The sequence below is a fragment of the Plasmodium vivax genome, chromosome 7 (assembly GCF_000002415.2).
Source record: "Plasmodium vivax chromosome 7, whole genome shotgun sequence".
NCBI classification, from domain to species: domain Eukaryota; phylum Apicomplexa; class Aconoidasida; order Haemosporida; family Plasmodiidae; genus Plasmodium; species Plasmodium vivax.
In genome coordinates, this window is record NC_009912.1 from 1,343,938 (window position 1) to 1,366,268 (window position 22,331).

Consider the following 22,331-nt stretch of genomic DNA (forward strand, 5'->3'; position numbering starts at 1 on the left):
TTCGACAGGAAAGTTTTAGTGCTGTCACGCATGCGTTTACCTCTACAGGAATGTTTCAGTGTGGCCATGCGAGCGCTTTCCTCGGCAGGTAACTTTCCGTGTAATCGTGCGAGAGCTTTCCTTGGAAGGCAACTTTCTGTGTAGTCGAGCACACGTTCATCTTCGCCGCTAACCGCTTGTGTATGCATGCACTCGTTTATGTCCCACCTAACTGACCATTTGCATATGCTCCACGAACGACGCGCAAAAGAACAAATGGCTGTTTTACGAATAGGGCAAGTTCCAAAGTGCAGAAATGATGTTTCCGGGGGAAGGGGTAGAAAAAGCAGCCACAGAAAAAAAAAAATAAATAATAATAAAAAAAAAAAAAGAAAAAAAAAAATTATCCCTTTTAAGCGTCACGTTGTATTTTTTTTTTTTTTTTATGAACAGGTCAGGCATAAATAATATGAAGATTTACCACTTGGGCGTGGTGGCATGCGTACAAAATAAAGCAACTTTGGGGAGGAAAAAGGGGCTGCGCTACATTTTTGATGAATGCTTTTTTCCAGGAGTGAATAACCATGTGTGCAAAAGACGTATGTGGAGGGAGACGAAAAAGACCGCTTAAATGAGCCACTTTTTTGTAACGGCTGATGGGTAAAAAAAGGAAAAAAAAAAAAAAAAAACAGCTATTTTTTTATTATGAACAGCCAAAATTTTTTTTTTTTTTTTTTTCCTAGGATGATATACACATGCACGTGTGCAAATGCACAGAGGTATTTTACTTCACTTGTGATGTTTCTTCGTGGAGTTTTGTTAAAAATTTTATTAGTGCAAATTGGACACATGGGGAACTACCAAATGGGGGAAGTCTACATACATGCACATATGGCCCACTGTTCGGAGGCAAAAAATGAGCACTGTTGACATGGAAATCGTTGAGAAATCAAAGCAGAGGGGAATGCACAACAAAAGGAAAAAAGGTTACCCCTCGTGAAAAATAAAAAAATAATATACTGGCCAAACGGCCTTTTGGCTAACTCAGTTTGTTGCACGTAGGCAAAAAATAAAGCAAAGTGGAACAGAACATGGTAGACTAAGATGCATTTTGATGGAGTACCCAGCAAGGGAGAAGTAACAGTGAGGCGCACGCGTGGACTCCGTATGGACGCCCGAAGGAGTAAGGGAAAAAAATAAAAAACAAAAAAAAAACAATTTTATATTAAAAAGATTAAAAAATGAGAAGGCACAAGTGAAGTAAAAATGCACCATAGGAGCGGGGAAATATAAGCAAGTTTGTTCATTTGGAAAAAAGGAGAAAGTGTTTTATCGAGAAGGGGTTAAAAAAAAAAAAAAAAAAAAAAGGAAGCATGCAAGCAAACCTCTATCATCCGAATGGGGGATAACCCAAAGCAGGAGCTGCTCTGCGTGTTAAAATGTTTTATCATCTAACCGTGTGACGAAAATGAGCATGGAGGGACAAAGAGAGCGGGCAAATCGCGCATTTGTTTATTCTCTTTTTCGCATTGTAATAGCCATTCTTGTTTTCCACTTTTCACTTTCCCATGTGGGTGTATGCAACGTTGGGAATGTGGTCAGATCTCCCCACGTGTACCTTACCAACTTGAAATAAAGGAATTTTTTTTTTTACGTAGGAAGGCAGCACAGAAGAGTAATTCCCGCTACTATATTTAGGTTATTTTTTTCCAAAAGAAGCGTTAACGTTACTCTGCTAATGTGGAAGCAGCGTGTGCATCCTGCAAATGCCTCGCGCAGGTGGAAACGGGAAATGGGGGGAGTGTCACCTGGGTGAAGTTAGTCGAACAGAGACACATACGTATGCGTGCATGCTACGTTCACATGCGTGTGCATAAATAGGTACACGCATATTGAGGATCACAAAAATGTAGAAGCGCATGCGGGTAGGCTCACACCAAGAACTCGCAACGGACACATGAAGAGCAATTCTGGCTTGCCCTCCCATAAGGAACATCACCCTCTTCGCGAAGTCATTCAAACTCTCAATGATTTTTAATTTACGGGAAAAAAAAAAAAAAAAAAAAGAGCAACAGTACAGTTTTGTCCTCTCACGAGCACCTACATTTCCGTTAGCGTGCCCTCATTTTGAGAAAAAATAAATCCTATCGAAAGGGGAACTTCTTTTTTTACACTCTAGTAAATAAACCGCAGGAATTACTTTTTTTTCGAGCAAATAAATTGTACAAAAAGTCAGCATGGAGAAAAAAAAAAAAAAAAAAAAAAAAAAAAAAATTAACTCCGTGTAAGAGTTACAAAAGATACCTCTGATGAATCAGGGACGTATGCATGTGCAGAGTAGCGGTGCAAATCTGGTAATTTGAAAGAGTCCACTTGGGGGAACTGAAACCATCAGGTGAGAGCACTAGGTCGAATTGATGCGAAGTCGTAGCGAAAAGTTGTGCGTGTGAAAAGAAGTGAGAGAGGCAAAAGTTTGAAGAATTTTACCTGCACGCGATAGGGCATTCCTCGCAGGGAGACCAATACATACAAAAAGGTAAAAGGGTGTTCCTCCCCACTCGGTCAGCCATTTTGATGACTTTTCCATTTCCCAATAAGACACGTCTATCGAAGAATTTAAGGCAGTGAATCGGTTAGCGGTGAGCATCCATTTTCGGCCACGATCCGTAGGGTGCTTTGGATTCTAAACCAAGTAGAAGGAGAGTGACTAAAAAAAAAAAAGAAAAAACGCGACAGGATTGGGGGGTTCCCCTAAAAATGCACAGTGAAGGGGCGGATATATATTTAATGGAGCGTTACTTATGCAGTGCAAAGGAATCTCCCTATCGGTGCAATTACACCCAGGGGGTAATTAAGCCCTAGGAGACAGAATTAGTGCACGCGGGTATACGTGCGCGAATGCATGTGCATGCATGCGTAGATTTTGTCACTTGGGTGTGAACCCTCGCTGGTACGGCGGGAGGCACGCTGCCTTTCTGAAGGAGGCATTCCATCCCCCAGGAGGAGCGGAAACCGTAGAGCGAAAAAAAAAAAATAAATAAATAAAAATAAAACTACAAAAAGGAAGAGGCAACTTATAAAAAAAAAACGACAAGTTTGTGAAATGAAAAAAAAGTGCATTTTTACCATTTTGCCATTTTTAACGAATTATTTTATTTTATTTTTTTCCCACATTTTCGCTTTTTCCACTTTTTCCATATTTACAAAGTTTCCTGCACTTTTCGCGAATTGCGACTAACCACAGGATTTGCATGCCATGTATGTGAAATTGTATCACCGCCGATGCTATCATTGTGCATCGTTCTAAGGGACGCCTTTTTTTTTTTTTTTTTTTCTCCACAAGTGTACCAACGCAGAAGGAGCTTTATCGTACATGCTTAACGCATGAAGAAATGACCAACAAATGACCAAGAAAAGCGCTATTTGTCGAACACAAAACGAATGATGATTAAAGAGGGGGCACGTTTAAGTAGCGTGAAATCATACAGTCGGGTTGGCGAAGGCACCAAAATGGAATGCCCATATTCTATAAAGCAACACTTCCAGGCAACACGAGAGCACTTTTGGATTCTCAGTTTTGTAATTACATGCACCGAAGAAAGAAAGGAAAAAAAGAAGAAAAAAAAAAAAAAAATCAGAATTGTCATTTTAACTATGCGAAGTGCCCCTTAAGGGAACGCTGCACGCAGAAACGGGAAAATAAGCCAAACAGAGAATGCTCACTATTATGTAAGAGGTTTCCACGTCTTGGAATAAATCCAGACAAACGCTGAGTGTCTTAAGCATGCCATGCGTTCATATAACATGAAATTTGTTAGTTAAATTATTTGTAAAAAAAAAAAAAAAAAAAATGATTCTGGTAAAGGGCACCTCGGATCGCCATGCTGAGGAACCCCTTTGCGCGTTCCGCTGAATCGTGTAATGCATCATTTTCTACGCACCATGCGGGTTGGTCACCTTGTGCATGTTCTTTTATTTTTTATTTTTTTTTTTTTTTTTGCGCATTATCCGTACAGGCCATAGTTTGATTGAGCTATTTTTTTTTCCCCTATAGGGAAATTATGCCCGCCCACCTCCTATACACATAAACACCCCGGTGCATAAAGCAGAAAGGGGTGCCTTCTTGTCGACCATTAGTAAAGCATTCACCGAAAGGGTGCATTCTTTTGGAGTCATTGAACGACTCTATGAATTTATTTCGCATTTCTGAAGACACATTTTCAGAATAAGATACCTAATGCGCAGTATTTTACAAATTGTGCTATTTTTATTTCTAACGGGGTCGTGATAATTTTTTTTTTTTTTTATGGGGTGCATTAACTTTAGTATTGCAATAGGGGTAAACGAGTGTTTTACGTGCGCTCCTAAGTTGAGTCAACCGGGGGTGAAGGGTGCAATATGGCATGAAGTGTCGCTGAATGGGGCGGCCTGCACTTGGAAAATTTTAACTGGGGCAACGTTTCCCCCTTGCACTCGCGTTAGCACCGCTACGATGGCTGCGATTGACACGATATATGCGATTGCTACGATAGCTACTGTTGTTAGTATCGCAAGCATCGTTAGCATCGTTAGCGTTTTATTTCTGGCCGTCTCAGGGCTCCCTTATTTGTAAGGTAGGTCGCTCCCCATTTGGGTAGTCGCTCCATTTGGCGGTTCTCAATTTGGCAGTCGCTCCATTTGGCGGTTCCTCAATTTTCCATTTCGCTTGCCTTCCTCAGTTTAGGGGATTCTTTTCTCAAAATGTCGAAAAAACAGAGCACGCTAAGGGAGTGCCCCTAAAAGGGAAAAACTGCCCGATGTGCATAAAGGAGTGCAAGTGGATTGCAAGTGGAATGGAAGCGGAATGGAAGCGGAATGAAAGCGGAATGCCAACAAGGGAAATCGAAGGAGCTTATTAAGTGCATACATATTTCTTCTCACCCCATTATTTGGTGAAAATATATCTGATCAAATGGTGATTCTAAAATGTAAATTTCCATTTAGGAGGGTCCCTTTCTAGTATGCACAAATAGCTCCTTTTGTATCTTCTCACCCTCTTACGAACAGTTGGCGTTCTTTTTTACTGTAATGATCCTGATGGGGAAAGTAACTCGAAAGAAAAGAAAGAGAGTCACTCTAGCAGATGGTATTATTAACAGTTTGTGCTTTCCATTTGACTACGAATTGTTCCTTCACTTAAGTGGCAATTTTTTTTTTTTTTAATAAAGAGGGGATTAACATTATCATTTTGATTTAACCCTGTGGTGTACCTTTTCTTTCTTCTCGGTAGGCGAAAATGTTAAGAATAAGGTTTTCCTTCCCCTCCCTCAGGTTGGTGTATTCAAACGATGTGCCCATTTTTTCATGGGATGAACTTACATTTGTGTGTATTCCCCCTTATGAAGAAAAACGGGTTCATGGAGGTGCCACACTTATTTTTACCTACCCAGGTGGGGATCTCGAGTCATTACGGGGAGGTTCCCATGTGATATTAAGTCTGGATCGCCTCCCTCAACGTTGTGCAAAAGCGTGCATTGTTGTTTATTCCCTTTTACCAAAGTTTTCCTTCTTGCATGTAGCTTCTAATCGATGAGATGTAAATGCCCCCAAGGTATTCACCACTGTTGTGATACTCTCATGATAAGTATAATCAACAATGGATCGTGCTTTCTTACATTCATTTTGTTATCTGCTCATTTGGGCTATTCGACAGATTGGCAGAATAGACGCCTTGGGGGAGAAGCATGTGTGCGTGCGAGAAGTACCCCGTTGGTAGGTGCTTACCTCAGCGTGCGCATGCAACTATGCAGATGTTTAGAAGCACGCAGAGGAAGCCTTTCCTGTGGAAGGGTGAACATGCAGGCTTGATATGTTAAGCGGGATCTGCATAATATGTATGCCTGACGACTTACTACTGCGAGATGCTCTCATGGATGCATGCGCAAGGGGTGCATGCGCAGGGGAACATACCCTAAAGTACATGGGAACATAAGCACCTTGAAAAAAAACATGCGCAGCAGTTTAGTAACCGATGCCCATTGGAAAACATGCCATGCTGTGCATCATACATTTTAGCGGCATGGGGCGTTTATTCTTATGAATCAAAATATACAGTTGTTTGTGCTCCGCTCAGTAGATTTAAGATCACGTGAGAATGATGCTGGTGACGTGCTTCTGTGCTGCTATCTTTATAAGCTATATCCGCAGAGGCACCTTCGTTATCATCAATGGGTCATCCACGCTCCCACAAGGCAGCCGAATTTGCACGCACAAGTGTACGCGCATGTGCGTATTAATTTACACATATATACACATGCGTGCGCTCCCTGTTACTGCTTTTGTGAGGGTCTGGCTGAAAGGCACACACGCATGCGTCACGTACGTCGCGTGCGCCAAATACGTTATGCACTTTTCATAGGTGGCATGCCTGCATGCATGTCAAATTATGCCCCCAAATAGATGTGCAAAAAAAAAATAAAAAATAAATAAGGCTTATATGTACAATAGTACGAACGAATTGTGGTGAAAAATGAGGAATACATGCGGGGGGTACCAAAATAGCGAATGGATCGATTTGCACGCGAAGCAAAGTCAAAGTGGATAGCCTTATTCAAATAGGAGGAAAAAAAAAAAAATGTTGCCTTTTTGTATGGCTAGCTAGAGAAAAAGTATGACCAGCAAGCTAAATTTGAAATTTTTTTTTTTCCCCCCCTTTTTAGCTAGCTGTACAAAGTTGCCCTTCCACACTTCAAGAGGGGACAATAGAACAGTTTCCTTTGGGACGCATTTGTGTGCCATTTCGCAGAATGGTCTGCGTACGTTTCGTTAAATATGCGAAGTGTGGCAACTTGCCAATGGTGGGTATCCCCAAGGGGGATAAACACACGTGGTGTGCTGGTCAGCTGGTGGACTGTTCAAAAGTATAATCTGCGAATGTACCATTTCAGCTGCGCGCGTGATTTTTTTGCCGGCCCACGGTAAGAAAGAGCATTTAATGTGAGTAATTTACAGGGGGAAAAACCTCTTTTTTGTGTCAAAAATGCGGCGAGTGAGATAAGCTCTATTAATGAGAAGTACCTCCAAATGGGTAAGAGAAAAAAAAAAAAAAATCCATCAAAATTGGGCGAAATAGTGATGGATGGACTAATAACTACAGTTGATCTTATGCATTCCTCAGCAGGTTGGTGTGTAACCTGTGCATATATTTTTTTTTTTTGGGAACATGTTGGGGTGTGGTAAGGAGGAGTTGTAAACATGGCATAGAGCAGGGGGTCTTTTCGTTGGTCGCACACCCTAAGTACACACATGAAAGAATATATGCATGCCTACGTTTGATATGCGACTGGGTTAACACTCACATTGACAGTTCCAGTTTGACCGGCAGGTGGACGTGTAAGAACGACAGGGGAGGAGAGCGACGCGCTCAATTTTTTCCTGTTAAGACGAGTAATTGTGTATGTTTAAGCGCTTTGGGTAACTCTGTCCACATAGCACGTGCGATATTTTTTTCCATATATGGAAGTACGGGTCACTTCTTTATCCGCGGTGTGGCACAATGAGCAGTGTGCTTCTCGTCGCGACTGCCCCAGCAAACGGCCACTTTTGCGTTTGTTGCTCGTTTTCACGTCCGCAGGTTTCTCCACTCTCATTTTTTAACAGCATCCATTTTAAGTTCCCCTTTTAAGATTTACTCTAATTGGCACCTCCGCGGTGGCATACCGTTTTGGCGTTTTCTCTGCAGTTCGGGGGTTTCCCAGCCTGCGCGGCACGTTTGCATGAGCGGTTCGTCTGAGCGGCCATCCAAATCGCCCATTCGGACGTTTTCCTTAACTTTCGAATTTGTAGCGGGCTGAAGATGGGCGCACACAGAGGGCGAGGTTAACAACCAGAAGCGACCCGATTGAACGAATAACAGCGTACGTGCGCACGTACACATGTACGTGTGTGTGTGTACACTGCGCGGAGAAGGCGTTGTTCCTCATTTGGTCCGCCCCTGCGGCTCATTTGGATGACTCCCTTCCATCGCGGAGTTTCCCCTTTTCTGTTAAAACAAAAATGGTGAACAGAGCGAACATGGCGAATGGGCCAACTTTTCTCGTGCAGGGGCCCCAGTTGCAATTGAAAAAATCGTATCCCGCGGAGGGGGGCTGGAAAAAATATAATTTCACCTTAACGCAGGAGTGGTACAAAGGTAAGCCAATTTTTACCAAGTGAAAAGGAGAAAAAAAAAAAAAAAATCAGCGGCGCGTGCCTTTTTGCCCACTTTGGTTAATCCTCAAATTTGGTTAAAGCAAAAAAAAAAAAATTCCTTTCAACCATGACTACATATATTTATAAAATGCGGGGCCAAAAACTGAATGGCCCAAATCATCCATTTTGCAACTGAACATGTGTGGCGCGAAAGGGTTAATCAATTTGAAGTTGTAGCTGCGATGAATAGGGTGTACTACACGTATATTTATAAATGCACTTTTGCATGCGTTCGTGCGTGCGCGAGGGGTGGGGGTTCGCACAGCGGTTCGGTGCCGCGCTCTACACTTGTGCTAATGTGTATTGCAGCCCGGGGCAGATTTTTGCGGCTTTGTTTTTCGCACTGTTGTGTTGTGCCGATTTTCTCTTCATCGTGCAACCCCCCTGGGGGATCTTTAGCCATGTTGGTATTTCTGCTAACCGCGCACATTTTTGGAGGTAATGAAGAGGAAGAAATTAAGAAAAAAAAAAAAAAAAAAAATAAATAAATAAAATATATATATATATATCTACTCTTGACTAGCGAAAGGAGGCCAGGGCACACGTATGCGCTCGCGTGCAATGGGCGGTGGAAGAACGGGTTGAGAACAAACCACACTGGTGAAGTGCTGGAGGAGTACTGGTGAAGTGCTGGAGGAGTACTGGTGAAGTGCTGGAGGAGTACCGGTGAAGTGCTGGAGGAGTACCGGTGAAGTGCTGGAGGAGTACTGGTGAAGTGCTGGAGGAGTACCGGTGAAGTGCTGGAGGAGTACCGGTGAAGTGCTGGAGGAGTACCGGTGAAGTGCTGGAGGAGTACCGGTGAAGTGCTGGAGGAGTACCGGTGAAGTGCTGGAGGAGTACCGGTGAAGTGCTGGAGGAGTACCGGTGAAGTACTGGTTTAGTGCTCGTTCAGGTGCATCACCTTTCTTTCTTTCCGTGTACCTTTTGGAAGAACCCGCTCTTCGCTCGCCAGCCGCCGATGCGTGAGGGGAAGAAGCCCACAGGCAACCATCTTATAGAGGAGGATAATGCAAAATGGGGAAACACAAATGTCATAAGTTTCAAGGGGTGGCGAAATGTCTGCGTAGGGGTTCTCCTCCTTTTGTGTCTTTTCGTGAAGGTGAGAGGGGTGAGGGTGCCCCCAGAGGTTTATGCTGCTTACGGATGAGCTCGCTTCCCAGTGTGGCTTCTCCCCTAAGGGCGCTCTCCCACCTGCTGCCCCCTCGTTAGGTACCCCCCCCTGCTGCGAAACAGCGTAGAATGCTATCGATGGCTAGCGAACCAGAGCGGAGGGACTCCAACATAAGCATCAGGGAGTTGGAAGAAAGCGTCAAACAATTAACGGAGCAGGTAGGATATAACGACACCTCGGAAGATGATGAAGAAGCTATTATTTCGATGGAACTAATCAACAGGAATATTGCAGCCTGTCTAAGGATAAACAAAAAAGCCATTCGAAAATGGTACGAACAATGCCTCAGTGCGAAGACTAGATATTGGCAAATCAAAATGAACTTTTGGAGACGGTTCAAAATGTATACGCGGTCCGAATTATTTTTTGGAGAAAAAACCAGAGGAGTAGACAAAATTTGGAAAGATAAAATGTGGGCCATTTGGATTTCGTACATTCATAGGATGATGTGGGAGGAGGACGTTGAAGATACAATTCAATTTAAAAAAAGAATAAACAAATGTTACTCCTACATGTATATCCGTGATAGGTACACCCAGAAGAAGAGGCACTTTAGGAGAGTGAAGCAGAGGAAGATTGTGAACGCGTGGAGCCACTTTTTGGACACTTATACGGAAAAGTGGCGGAAGGAGCGGAAGGCCATGGCGATGGCGATGGCGATAGCCCAGTGCACGGCGAGGAAGAAGCAGTCCACAAAGAGTAAGCAGCCCGCGGGTAAGAAGCAGCCCGTGAAGAAGAGGGCGAAGGTCGCTTCCGCTTCGTCACTCATCCCGCCGGGGCAGCAGCGCTTGCAGCACAGTGACGACAGCGTTGGCCATAGCATTGGCGGCAGCTTGGGCGGCAGAATTGGTAGCAACATTGGTAGCAGCATTGGTAGCAGCATTGGTAGCACCCCAGTTTTGAATAGCCTGGGCGCGAACGCGAAGACTGGGCGGAAGGAAAGCCCGCTAACCAAAAAGGGGGCAGCCAAAAAGGGGGTGGATAAAAACGGGACTGCCATAACGGGAGCATCCAAAACAGGCGCCGCCAAAACCATGGCAGTCAAAACGGCGCAAATTAAACGAACGAAGATTCCCCCTCCAAGCATGACCAGCCTCTGTGCGCCGCGGTGAATAGACAAACTTGCCGCCCCTGCAACTTACGCTGAGCAGAAGCGACGTAAGGTGCACCCCTAGCAATCGAGCGTGTAATCTCCATTCAATTATGAAGGTACTCTATTTTTTTGTTAAATCCTACTCCATAGTAGCTTCGGACTAGGCGTTGCTTCTCCCTGAGTGGGGAGCCATTCCTCGGACAAAACATATGAACGAACTGTGTGCCTCTGTTTCTGTGATGTATACGTAACTGATTTTTTTTTTTTTTTTTTTCCACGTGTATGGACTGAACACTCTCACGTATGTAGTTTTTTTTAATTTGTTTTTAATTTATTTTTAATTTGTTTTTTTTAATTTTTTTTTGATTTTTTTTGGATTTTTTTTTTTTTTTTTCAACTTCCCCCTTTGCGCGAATTTTCGCAGATGCACCAAAATGGGCAGAAAAAAAAAAAAAAAAAAAAAAAAAAATGAACCGCGGGATGCAGATGCCAATTATTGCAGAAAAAAAAAAAAAAAAAAGTACGCTGAGCATGCATGCGCATGTACCCATTCAGGAAATGTTTTGCAACATTTGACGTCGACTTTGATGGGAGAAGTGCCTGACGCTGGGGAGCACAAACGAGTGCAGATAAGAGCACATACAAGTTTTATATATGTTCACATTATTATATGCGCATGAACATACGTATAAGCGTTTTAGGGAACCAACCCTGGGGGGTTGCCCACTTGGCGAACAAAAAGAAACAACATTCCCCAGCGGAAAAGTTGAAAAGGGAGCACCGCAATGGGGGACAGGGGAAACACAGAACGGGATGAACCGGAAGAGGGAAAAAAGATCACGGGATGAATCAATTGGTTGGAGTGAGTCACGTGGGGTAATATAATCCCCGTTGGGTTGCTGTCGAGGGGGAATGTTGCCCAAGTGGGTTGTTACAAACTGTGCCATTTCGTGTTTTCATTCGGTTGAGGTTGTTTAGGTGCCGCGTATTGGAGGGGGGGCATTTTTCTCCTAAGGGGCCGCAGTTATATATCCCGTGCCCCACGCCGTATACGCATGCGTGTATACATATGCATGAAGATAGGAAGTGCATGCCGCTGTGCTTACTGCCACGATTTGCCGCTACTCATATGTGCAAACCGCCCGTCACCAGAACATGCTAACAATTTTTTAAAAAAAACGACTCGGCTTCTTCCTGCGTTGGAACAAGATAGAAAAAAATCGCGCAAAAAAAAAAAAAAAAAAAAAAATAGCGCCGCGCCGACGGGGTAGTTTGATCTAGCAAATGGAAAGAGCAGTTCGATGGCTTATTATTTATTTTGTTATATTTTATTATATTTTATTTTAGTTCATTTTAGTTCATTTTAGTTCATTTTAGTTCATTTCAGTTCATCTACTGTTGAGCTCTTTTCAAACCAACTATTAGTTAACCGTGAGGAGCTTGTTGCGGTTTTACGTAAAGCTGGCTTCCACGCGGCTGGATTAACCTTTCAGCATTAGCGATAGCGATAGCGACGGCTTCGGCTTAAGCTTCAGCTTTGGCTTCTTTTTTTTCTCGCTTGGCCTTACAGTGGGCTTTTCCCCCCTACCTAGCTACAATCAAGCTGAGGTTTTTTTTTTTTTTTTTCTTGCCAAGGATAAATAACTGTGTACCTTTCTAATGTACACGAGTTTTTCTTAGAAAAAAAAACGGATTGGCTGACTTACTAACTTATTGATTGATTGACTAACTGATTGACCATCTGATTAACCAACTGATTAACCAACTGATTAACCAACCGATTGACTGATTGATTACCTCTCCAAACCGATGAGCAAATCCAACGTTTGAAAAAACTCCCTAGAACAGTTGTCGCCATTTTTAGAACGAAAAAGCATTAACGTTTCTAGAAAGAGAGCGTGACATCTTAGCGCGAAAAAAAAAAAAAAAAAACTTCTCTTGAAGAAGGAAGGAATAATTTTTTAATAGCAATTACAATATCTCTACTTTTGTTGGAGATTGGAAAAGAAACAGAAAAATGTTTTAAAAAAGAAGGAGCTAAGGTGACCAGCCAGCATAGAACATCTGTGTCCGTTGTAAGTCACTTAGAATTGAACGGACTTATACGCAGATCGCGCCTTGTTGGTCTCTCTATTGATTATAGGCAAAGAGTATATTCAACACCAGTTGATTGACTCTGCCGATTAGCAAAAGAGCTGCTATAAAGCTTTATCATTATATCTCCTCATTAAGGAAACTACCCTTATTTAGATTTCTGCGTGTGCCTCTGTTCCAACCATGGAGCGCCAACCATCCAGAAGAAATACGAACCCGTTTATTGACAGTAAGTGTGGAGGAGGAGAGCATGAGTGGTTCTCAAACATGCCAATGACCTTTCAGCTTACCTTAGCTATAAAACGGAACCCTAAAACTAAGCCTAAACCCTGAACCCTAACCCTAAACCCTGAACCCTAACCCTAAATCCTAAACCCTAAATCCTCAACCTTAAATCCTCAACCCTAACCCTAAATCCTCAACCCTAACCCTAAATGCTGAACCCTGAACCCTAAATCCTAAACCCTAACCCTAAATCCTGAACCCTAACTCTAACCCAGAATCCTGAACCCTAACCCTAACCCTAAATCTTGAACCCTAACCCTAACCCTAAATCCTGAACCCTAACCCTAACCCTAACCCTAACCCTAAATCCTGAACCCTAACCCTAACCCTAAATCCTGAACCCTAACCCTAAATGCGAACCCTAACCAAAACCTAAATCCTAAACCGTCAAACCCCACCTGTAACTTGGGCTCTAAGCCCTGCCACTGCCGCTCCCCTGCTGTGCATCCACCAAACATATGACACCCCCCTTCCCGCTTGCCCCCCTCAGGTACAGAAGAATCCCTGAACAGCGAAAACAACCAGAATACCCTCCCCGTGAACTTAAACGAATATGATTTTGGAAATAGTCAAGAGGAAGGAGCCACGGGAGGGGTTGGTTTCAGTACCAACTTAGGTCCCAACATGGCTTCGAACGTGGGTCCCCACATGGGTTACAACGTGGATCCCAACATGGGTTACAATATGGGTTACAACATGGGCTACAACCTAGGTTTTAATGCTGCCGCTAACGCAGTTCCCAACGCGGTCCCTAACGCGGTTCCCAATGTTGCCCCTAACGCGGTGCCCAACTATGGCTTTAACTACGGAGCTAACTATGGTGCTAACTATGGTACTAACTATGGAGCTAATTATGGAGCTAATTATGGCGCCAATTTGGGAGCCAACTTGGGAGCGAACTTCGGTGCTCAGGCTGGGCAGAACTTCAGGCCCCAGTTGGGCGCCATGGGCTATGCACCGGGGCAGATCTCTCCGTACTTAGGTGACAACAACAACATGTTCTATTTCATGCAAGCAGTGGCCTTCGCGACGGCGGTTTTTCTGAACGTAAGTGGAGCGTACCTCGCATGGGGAGAGGAGGCGGGCTGGCCCAGATAGATGGGCCCCGAGCGGTGCACCAATTGGGAGTTGCACCGCTGTTTACCCATACCGCTGTTTACCTATACCGTCGCTTAACCCACACCGCCGCTTAACCCACACCGCCGCTTAACCCACACCGCCGCTTAACCCACACCGCCGCTTAACCCACACCGCCGCGTAATCCACACCACCGCTTACTCACACCGCTTTTCCACTCCGCAGGTGGTCTTCCTGAACAGACACATGCTGAAGAAAAACCTCACGAAGAGCGAATTCGACGCAGCTTTGTCCGGCAAGCTGTCCAGGGAAGGGACCCCCCCCCCCAGCCTAGAGTACCAGCGGGCGAAAGAAAGGTCCTACTCCCCAGCGAGCAGCGAAGGGAGCGATGCTCGCAACGAAACATACCCCCTGTTGTCCGAGGATGAATTTGAGTATGAACGATTGTCTCCAGTGGAAGATGAAGTAGACATTTTCGAAGAAGATAGTGGCAGCCTGTCCCCTGAGGAAGGAGAGTATCGATCCCACGAGGCAGAAATACAAAACTTGATGAACATATCTCATGAGAACCCTCCCGATAGGTACCTTTCAAACCCATTTGATGATTTGAGCAACCAAGTGGCAGGCAGCAGCTCAGCGCAAAGGCCAGTATACCAGCCACCAAACTATGGGGAATTCTATGAAGGAGCCCAATTTGCAGACAAATACCAAATGTCAAGTAGCAACGCTTATCTGATGAACAACAATGAAATTAACAACGCAGTTAGGAATGCCCATTTTCAGAACGCTAACTATGGTTATGCGCATGCACCTTATGCTGACATCTTTAGGCACCCCAATTACGCGAACATGTATCGAGCGACTAACCTTCCCAATGGTTCCTTCCTGAATGGAAGAGGTGCAAACCACGTAGGAGGTGCTACTAGTGGAAGTTTTGGAGTTAACGCTGCTGGTGGTGCCCCTGCCGGTGCCGTTGCTGGTGGCAACATTGCCGAGCAGAACTTCGCCTACGGCTATGACGATGCTCAGTTTGCGGATAGCTACCAAGAGAACCACCATGCACATGCAGAGGAGGAGGAAGAGGACCCATTCGAAGACCTGCAAGTAGATAGCGAATTCGACTTTGCAAGTTATGCGAACGAAGGTGCGAGCGCGGGGGGAGCTACCGCCGCTGCCGCCGCCGCTGCTGCCACCGCAGCTACTGCTACTGCTGCTACTTCTTCCACTGGTGCACCTTCCCAAGGACATGCTGCAAGCGCACAGGGAATCACCAACCGCGGCTTTCAATTTGACGAAGGAGATAATGGCTTTAGAAAAGCAGAAAAACACAAGCCTTCTCCAGGAAACCCATTCATCATTGAGCCGACGAGAAGCACCACGACCATGCAAGAGGACTCTCCTGGTGAAGACCTATCCCCAGAGGAAGATAACTTTGAAGAGAAGCACAACAGTGAAGGGAGCGAAAAGAGTCTATCAAGGGGAAAGTCCTACAATGAGGAGGAAGAAGGGCTCATGTCAGATGATGAGGAAGACCAATATAGTGAATATGAAAAGTACCTGAACGCACAATCGAGCAGAAAGGACCAGAAGAATTACGAAAATAGGATGAGAAGCTACTTGCAGAAATATAAAAGACTGTCAAAGGGTGGCAAAAATGAAGTGCTCGAAAATGAAGTTGGCGCAGATGTTGTTTCCCCACAGGAGGAATCCACGGATGAGGAGTCCCCAGCAGAAGAGGCGGCCTCCCCCCTAGAAGAGATCATCTCCCCCCCAGAAGAGGAGTCACCCCTAAAGGAGAATCCCCCAGCAAAGGGAAAGCTGAATGATGATTCATCCTCCACCGAACCGGAAGACGATCTTAAGAAGCACCCCGTAAGCATGCCCAGCAGTAGCAAGTACGTCTATGGCTCGGGGGAAAACAGCATAGAATTTGAAGTAGACCTGGAGGGAGGCGCGGCGAGCCAGCAGAGTGAGGAAGTGGTGCAGGGCGATGCGGTACAGAGCAGCACGGCGGACAGCAGCGCGGCAACAAACCAGGAAGAAGCTGAAGACGTGGGAGCCAACCAGGCCGAAGTTGAAGTGCCCGCAAGCACGGAAGAAGTGGAAGCCGCGGAGGAAGAAGCGCTCGAAAATGACGCAGCTGTAAGTGAGGGCCAAACTGAAGTACCAGTAAGCGGGGAAGAAGCCCAGGAGGCCGCAAACGAGGAAGAGGTCGAAGCGGTGGAAAGTGGCGCGGTGGAGAATGTCGCGGTTGAGAGTGAAGCCACGGAAGAGACCCCAAATGATGCCGCGGAGGAAAGCGCAAATGTCGCTGCAGAAGAAACTGCAGACGATGCCGCTGAAGAAACCCCAAACGTCGCTGAAGAAGAAACTGCAGACGATGCCGCTGAAGAAACCCCAAACGTCGCTGAAGAAGAAACCTCAAACGACGCCGCTGAAGAAGAAACCCCAAACGTCGCTGAAGAAGAAACCTCAAACGACGCCGCTGAAGAAGAAACCTCAAACGACGCCGCTGAAGAAGAAACCCCAAACGACGTCGCCGATGAAGAAACCCCAAACGACGTCGCCGATGAAGAAACCCCAGACGTTGACGAAACTGAAAACTAAAAGGAGCGAGACAAACCTTTAGTCATAACCGAATGGAAAAAAAGAAAAGAAAAAATTATCCCCACTTCCCCGGGGTGCACTTTAAAAAACTCAATTTTGTAGCCCCTCGTTTGACCCACTGTCCCATTTTGGCACCTGCAGCCAAAGGTGTAGTAGATATTTCACACACGTGATGAGTTTTTACATTCCTCAGAAAAGTAGTAGCAGTAGTAGTAGTAGTAGTAGTAGTAGTAGTAGTAGTAGTAGTAGTAGTAGTAGTAGTAGTAGTAGTAGTAGTAGTAGTAGTAGTAGTAGTAGTAGTAGTAGTAGTAGTAGTAGTAGTAGTAGTAGTAGTAGTAGTAGTAGTAGTAGTAGTAGTAGTAGTAGTAGTAGTAGTAGTAGTAGTAGTAGTAGTAGTAGTAGTAGTCCCCCCCCACTCTCCCCTACCCTTTGCATGATTGATTTATCTATTTGTGTGTTATCCCCCTTTTCCTAGTGTCTTTTTATTTTTTCACTTTGCATGTTCTGCCAAACAAACAACCACCTTTTTGTGTTCACCACACTGTGCATCTTCACGAACTTGTTTCTTTTATGTGTATGCTTAGGTCTATATCCCCCACCTCCCCACTCCATGTATTTGCATGCGTTTTCTCCTCTCCACATAGTTGCATGCGTTTTCTCCACTCCATGTATTTGCATGCGTTTTCTCCTCTCCATGTATTTGCATGCGCTTTTTCCACGCCATTCATTTTTATTTTTTGGTAACACCAATGCTGTACTAGCGCATGATAGGTACTATATCACATTAGGACTTTTTTTTTTTTTTAATTTCTTCAAAAGGAAATTCCTATTTCTTTATACGATCAACACGGGTTTGCCGCTTACCGTTTGCCGCTTGCCGTTTGCCGCTTGCCGTTTGCCGCTTGCCGTTTGCCGCTTGCCGTTTGCCGCTTGCCGTTTGCCGCTTGCCGCTTGCCGCTTGCCGCTTGCCGCTTGCCGCTTGCCGTTTGCCGCTTACCGTTTGCCGCTTACCGTTTGTCTTTTTTTTACCAGTTGGGAGAAGCGCGCGAGCTGTTGCCATTGCATGCATTTTTGGAAGGTCCAATCCGCAGGGCGCATTTATATGGCCACAAAGATTTTCATAAGTTACGACTGCTATTGGGGTTGCCGCAAGTTGTACATACTTTTGCGAAGTTTTTTTTTCCCCACCTTGCGAGGGAGCAGTTTGTTTAGCCTATGGCTGATGATCGATCGACCCTGCTGGTCGGCGAATGAACAGAGTGCCCCTTCCTCTGCGTGCCGTATAAGTCCATTTCTATGGCCACTAAAAAATTTGGAGGGGAGGAGTGGACCTCCTTTTTTTATTCGTTAGGTACTAAATGGTGAAGCAACGCAGGGGTAGGGGGATTTTTTTGCGGATTACTCCGTAAAGTTAGAAGTACCTTTTCGAGCAGGACGTTTTAGGCGCATTGGGGTGGGTGGCAAGTTCCTTTGTCGCGTCGCCGAAGGGTGGTTAGCCCCTCAGCTCCGTTTTTTTTTCTTCCCCTTTTTGGGGCGAGACCAGCATAGCAGCGGTGTTAAGCAGCTTTATGGGGGGAGCAGATCAAGTCAGAGGGAGAGAGCACGGGGATGGTTACAAAGAAGGAGAAGTACCCTAAATATGTTCCTTAACATGTTTATAAAGTAAGACAACGTGGATGATTTTTCCTGCCCCATGAAACCTCGGCTGCGCCTCATGCCAGGTGGTGCATAACAATGGCAGACCCGTCCGTCGGTCCTTTCTTTCGCGCAGGGATGTAAAAAAGGGGAAAAAAAAATGAAAAAGAACGGTGAAGGTAATAAATGGGATAAAAATAAGTTTAGAAAAAGCGGAAAAATTGTCATGCGGGGTTGCGAAGTGGATCTCGCGGGGTTGGCAAATGGGTCTCGCGGGGTTGCGAAGTGGGTCCCACGGGTTGAAAAATTGGCCAAATGGCTGCGAAAAAATGGCGGACGGCTTCGAACAGGAACCATTTTGCTAAGAAAAAAAGGCGCTCCCGCGGAAATATCTACCAACGCGAGGACAATGTTGCAAAAGAAATTGTTCCCCCCCAATGTTCGTAAATTTGAGAAATTTTTTTTCCTATCGCCTTAGTCAAAAAGAAAGTCATTTTTTTTAATTGAAGTGAAGGAGTTATTATCTTAGTGGAGAAAAGATATATTTACTGCACCTTATTTGCTCGTATGAGAAAAAAAAAAAAAAAAAAGCCCCTCCAAATGGGACCAAAAAAAAAAAAAGGATTCCCCACGAAGTTATTTTATTAAGCAGTATTGCATTGTGCCTCTAACGAAGAAAACAAAAATTTTGGCAAAAGTTATTCTCTTTCATGCAAAAAGTCATTCCCGTATGTTTTCGTGTTCGTATTCGTATTCTCATTCGAATTCGCACCGCTTTTTATTATTATCCTTTTTCTTATGCGCATTTCTTGCTTTTTTAAAAAAAAAAAAAAAAAAATACCGTCACGGCGCATTTGCAATGCGGTTAGTAGGTAGATATATTATGTTTGAAAAATCCGAAATTTCCAGGTTTTTTTTTTTTTCCTATACTTTAAGAAAATAAATACAAATATGCAAATATATGCAGTATACGTATGCATATGTTTATTTGTTACTATGAGCCCTATTATGCATTATCTTTGAAAGAAGAAAGAAAAAAAAAATTCGCCGCGTGTGTTGGATGTTTTATTTTCTACTTGGCAAGATTATTTACCCATGGATACATTTTTTTGTACGCCATATGTTCATATACGTAACAAAAAAAAAAAAAAATATATATTTTCAAATTTGTCAAAGAAGGAAAAACGCATTTTAAATATAAAGAATTTCCTTTTACTGTTTCTGAATTTTTTTTTTTGTTGTTTGAAGAGCTACGCGCGTTTTTTAGCCTTTTTTTTTTTTTGCCTCTTTTTAGCCTTTTTTTTTTTTGCCGCTTTTTAGCCTTTTTTTTTTTTTGCCTCTCTTTGGCCTTTTTTTTTTTTGCCGCTTTTTAGCCTTTTTTTTTTTGCAGCTTTTTTAGACTTTTTTTTTTGGCCGCTTTTTTAGCTTATTTTTTTTGGCCGCTTTTTTAGCTTATTTTTTTTGGTGCTTCTTTTCGGCGTAGTATGATATGCATAGAGTGAGCAAAACCGCCAGCATAAATTTTTAAATATGCTCGAAGATGCATACGACTGAGTGAGCGCTTAACGCGTGAAGGTACCGCATACAGCTCAGCATACAACGCAGCATACAACGCTACATACAACGCTTACGTACGGCCCCTTATCTATGCTGTGGCATTGCAGCGGTGACCCCCTGTGATACTGCCCACTTTAACTGCCCAGTAGCTTGGCCAAACGGGAGAGAGAGAAAAAGCAGCCCTTGTATTTTTTTTTTTTTTTGTCTGAGGAGCACGCAAAGAAGGCGTATTTCTTTGTGCCGCTCACACCAGTGGAAGGAAATTTTTAAGTAGCGCGCTGCGGACCCCTCGATCTGTCCTTTTTTTGTTTTTGTTTTTGTTTTTTTGAGATAAAAAAAAAGGAAAAGGAGAGGGTGATACATCCAGTGCCTTTCTCTTTTGCAAGTTCACACAGCGCGCACGAACGTTGGGCACAACAGCAGCGTTCGATTGCCGCGTATGCCAGCATAAGAAATTGAAGGTTAACCCCACGCAGCAGTTGCGAGGAAGGGTCCAAGTATTACAAAAAAAAAAAAAAAGAGTCAGCAAAATGGTGCACGCAGATCCATTGAGCAATTTCGCAGCTGAAAAGCGCTCACCCAATTTGAAGTCGAAAGTTTCGAGGCGCACCTCGGGTCACACATCGCTCGAAATGGAATTCGATGAATCGAGGAGTGCCTCCAGAAGGAGCGGCAGCAGGATGAGGTGTGTCTTCCTTAAGCTCGCGGTTATCTGCGCCCTGTTTTTCCTGCTTCAGGTAGGAGCATCAGAGCGAAGCACCCCCAGCGCGTGTGCTGAGCAAGGGGGGAAATCACAGATAGATGAGTGATTATATGCATGTATTTATTTATATTTACATTTATTTATTTATGTGTATGTGTGTGCGATGTTGGCCCCAGACGGCACACATTTGAACGGTGAGCGACTCTAATTTGCCCCCTTTTTTTCCCCCCCTTCCACCTACGCAGAACCCGACCGACCTGCAGAAAAAAGAATCGCAGAGGAGACTGCTGGCCCAGCATGAGGCGGATCAAAGGGAAGAAAATCTAAACGGGAGCAAGGAGTTGCTAGACAAAATGTGGAGGAAAGAAATAAACAAATGGAAAACAGATATGTATTCAATAAATAAAGAGACATTTTGGGAATTCAAAAAGATCTGCCTAATTAATAATGTAGATTTCAAGTGGGAAAATGAAATGTGGGAGAACTTCAGAGGGCAAATGAGCAAAAATATGTACGAAAAGGAACAGAAGGATTATGAAGATTTTTTAACCCTAAAGAGTAAGGAACCAACAGAAAAGGAAATCAACGAGTTTATTTTGGAAAAGAGAAAGACCTTTGATATATTTTGCGAATTTCTTAAAAACGAAAGGGCGTCACTGATGGACCATGTCATCAGGGAGTGGATGAAGGTGAGAAGTGGCATTTTAGACAAAATGGAGCACAAGGTGCAGAAGGTCCGCAAGCTACTAAAGAAGATGAAGAAGAAGGAGGTCGCCAAGTTGTATTCGTAGTGGTGTAGCGGGAGAAGCAATTAATGCCTATAAAAATGATGAAGGGGGTAAAAGGAGGGTCAAACGGGGGAGGGCATAACTATAGCGGTGGAGGAGGGTGCGTACACAATTTTTGTGGAGAACGACCAGACAAGGAAAATACCACACTATTATACCTGTATGGGTGAAGGGAACAACACACGTGGAGGAGTTTCTCATTTTTCCCGTTATGATATAGAGACGCACGAAAGATGGAGTCCACCCCCCTGATATGAAGCAATTGTACGCCCGAATTACGGGGAGACTTCCCCAGCGCTTCACACAGATTGGCAATACGAACGGGGTGCAACCACTGCAGGCGAGTAGTTAACTCAAAGGGATGGTCACTATGCGTAGAGGTGTAATCATCCACGTAGAGAAGTTGGAGGACCCCCTTTTTAAAAAATGGACACGTATAAGTGTTAATCACGTAGCAGGTGCGGGAAGAGCAAGCTGTTGGTGTGTAGGACCCACGGGGGGAGGTTACCTGGTGAGGACGTAGGAATATTACCTGATGAGAGATATGGCCTGCCCCCATCCCCGAGTGGAAATGCCCCCTTTTGTTAAGGCGCAGCATATAGGAGGACGATACCCAAGGGGAAGAAACCCTTTCAAAAAAAAAGCATATACATGTCACATGTATATATATGTATATGTGCATGTGCCCCCCTCGTGCTTTTAAATTCATCTTTTCCTTTGTTCCTTCATTTCACTGCGTATGGGCGAATAGGCCCATTTTGCCTGGTAAAAAAAGTCCGTTTTTTTTGAGCCCGTCCTTTTTTTTTTATTCCCCCCCCTTTTGATGCCGCTTTTAATAAGGCCTCACCGACGTGACGTCTGATAAAAACTCCCCTTGAGGGTAGATATATCCTCCCCAGCGACGTCTTCCTGGGGAGAATGCAAAGTGCCTCATACCTGTTTTGTGTTATGCATTTTATATTCCCATTTATATTTTTTCGCCTTTAGCATTTTCGCGTTTTCTGCATCTTCTCTTTTTCTCCTTCTCGCCTTTTCTGCATCTTCTCTTTTTCTCCTTCTCGCCTTTTCTGCATCTTCTCTTTTTCTCCTTCTCGCCTTTTCTGCATCTTCCCT

The 22,331-nt window shown here is 44.3% G+C and overlaps 3 protein-coding genes across 3 annotated transcripts, besides 25 other annotated features; all 3 read left to right on the forward strand.

Annotated features, from left to right (window-relative positions):
• Positions 1-288: 288 nt before the first annotated feature.
• Positions 289-324: a microsatellite.
• Positions 325-5,012: 4,688 nt separating this feature from the next.
• Positions 5,013-5,044: a microsatellite.
• A 116-nt stretch (positions 5,045-5,160) lies between these two features.
• Positions 5,161-5,180: a microsatellite.
• Positions 5,181-6,737: 1,557 nt separating this feature from the next.
• Positions 6,738-6,768: a microsatellite.
• A 177-nt stretch (positions 6,769-6,945) lies between these two features.
• Positions 6,946-6,965: a microsatellite.
• A 679-nt stretch (positions 6,966-7,644) lies between these two features.
• Positions 7,645-7,666: a microsatellite.
• A 656-nt stretch (positions 7,667-8,322) lies between these two features.
• Positions 8,323-8,349: a microsatellite.
• A 259-nt stretch (positions 8,350-8,608) lies between these two features.
• Positions 8,609-8,655: a microsatellite.
• A 685-nt stretch (positions 8,656-9,340) lies between these two features.
• Positions 9,341-9,406: a microsatellite.
• Positions 9,407-9,447: 41 nt separating this feature from the next.
• On the forward strand, positions 9,448-10,753 carry PVX_086945 (hypothetical protein, conserved; the record flags this gene model as incomplete). The annotated part of the gene is made up of 1 exon (XM_001608283.1): positions 9,448-10,753. One exon carries the CDS (start codon positions 9,448-9,450, stop codon positions 10,489-10,491), a length of 1,044 nt encoding a protein of 347 aa, XP_001608333.1. The 3' UTR covers positions 10,492-10,753.
• Positions 9,599-9,635: a microsatellite.
• A 409-nt stretch (positions 10,754-11,162) lies between the features above and the next one.
• Positions 11,163-11,224: a microsatellite.
• A 1-nt stretch (position 11,225) lies between these two features.
• Positions 11,226-11,251: a microsatellite.
• A 504-nt stretch (positions 11,252-11,755) lies between these two features.
• Positions 11,756-11,793: a microsatellite.
• Positions 11,794-13,014: 1,221 nt separating this feature from the next.
• Positions 13,015-13,051: a microsatellite.
• A 150-nt stretch (positions 13,052-13,201) lies between these two features.
• Positions 13,202-13,221: a microsatellite.
• An 82-nt stretch (positions 13,222-13,303) lies between these two features.
• Positions 13,304-13,394: a microsatellite.
• An 81-nt stretch (positions 13,395-13,475) lies between these two features.
• On the forward strand, positions 13,476-16,535 carry PVX_086940 (hypothetical protein, conserved; the record flags this gene model as incomplete). The annotated part of the gene is made up of 2 exons (XM_001608282.1): positions 13,476-13,898; positions 14,154-16,535. The coding sequence occupies 2 exons, from the start codon at positions 13,476-13,478 to the stop codon at positions 16,533-16,535; spliced, it is 2,805 nt and encodes a 934-aa protein (XP_001608332.1).
• Positions 13,676-13,703: a microsatellite.
• Positions 14,108-14,148: a microsatellite.
• A 999-nt stretch (positions 16,536-17,534) lies between the features above and the next one.
• Positions 17,535-17,560: a microsatellite.
• A 568-nt stretch (positions 17,561-18,128) lies between these two features.
• Positions 18,129-18,154: a microsatellite.
• A 792-nt stretch (positions 18,155-18,946) lies between these two features.
• Positions 18,947-18,974: a microsatellite.
• Positions 18,975-19,359: 385 nt separating this feature from the next.
• Positions 19,360-19,381: a microsatellite.
• A 965-nt stretch (positions 19,382-20,346) lies between these two features.
• Positions 20,347-20,366: a microsatellite.
• On the forward strand, positions 20,360-21,722 carry PVX_086935 (hypothetical protein, conserved; the record flags this gene model as incomplete). Its single annotated transcript, XM_001608281.1, has 2 exons — positions 20,360-20,464; positions 20,676-21,722. 2 exons carry the CDS (start codon positions 20,360-20,362, stop codon positions 21,219-21,221), a joined length of 651 nt encoding a protein of 216 aa, XP_001608331.1. The 3' UTR covers positions 21,222-21,722.
• Positions 21,435-21,458: a microsatellite.
• Positions 21,619-21,643: a microsatellite.
• Positions 21,723-22,331: the final 609 nt, after the last annotated feature.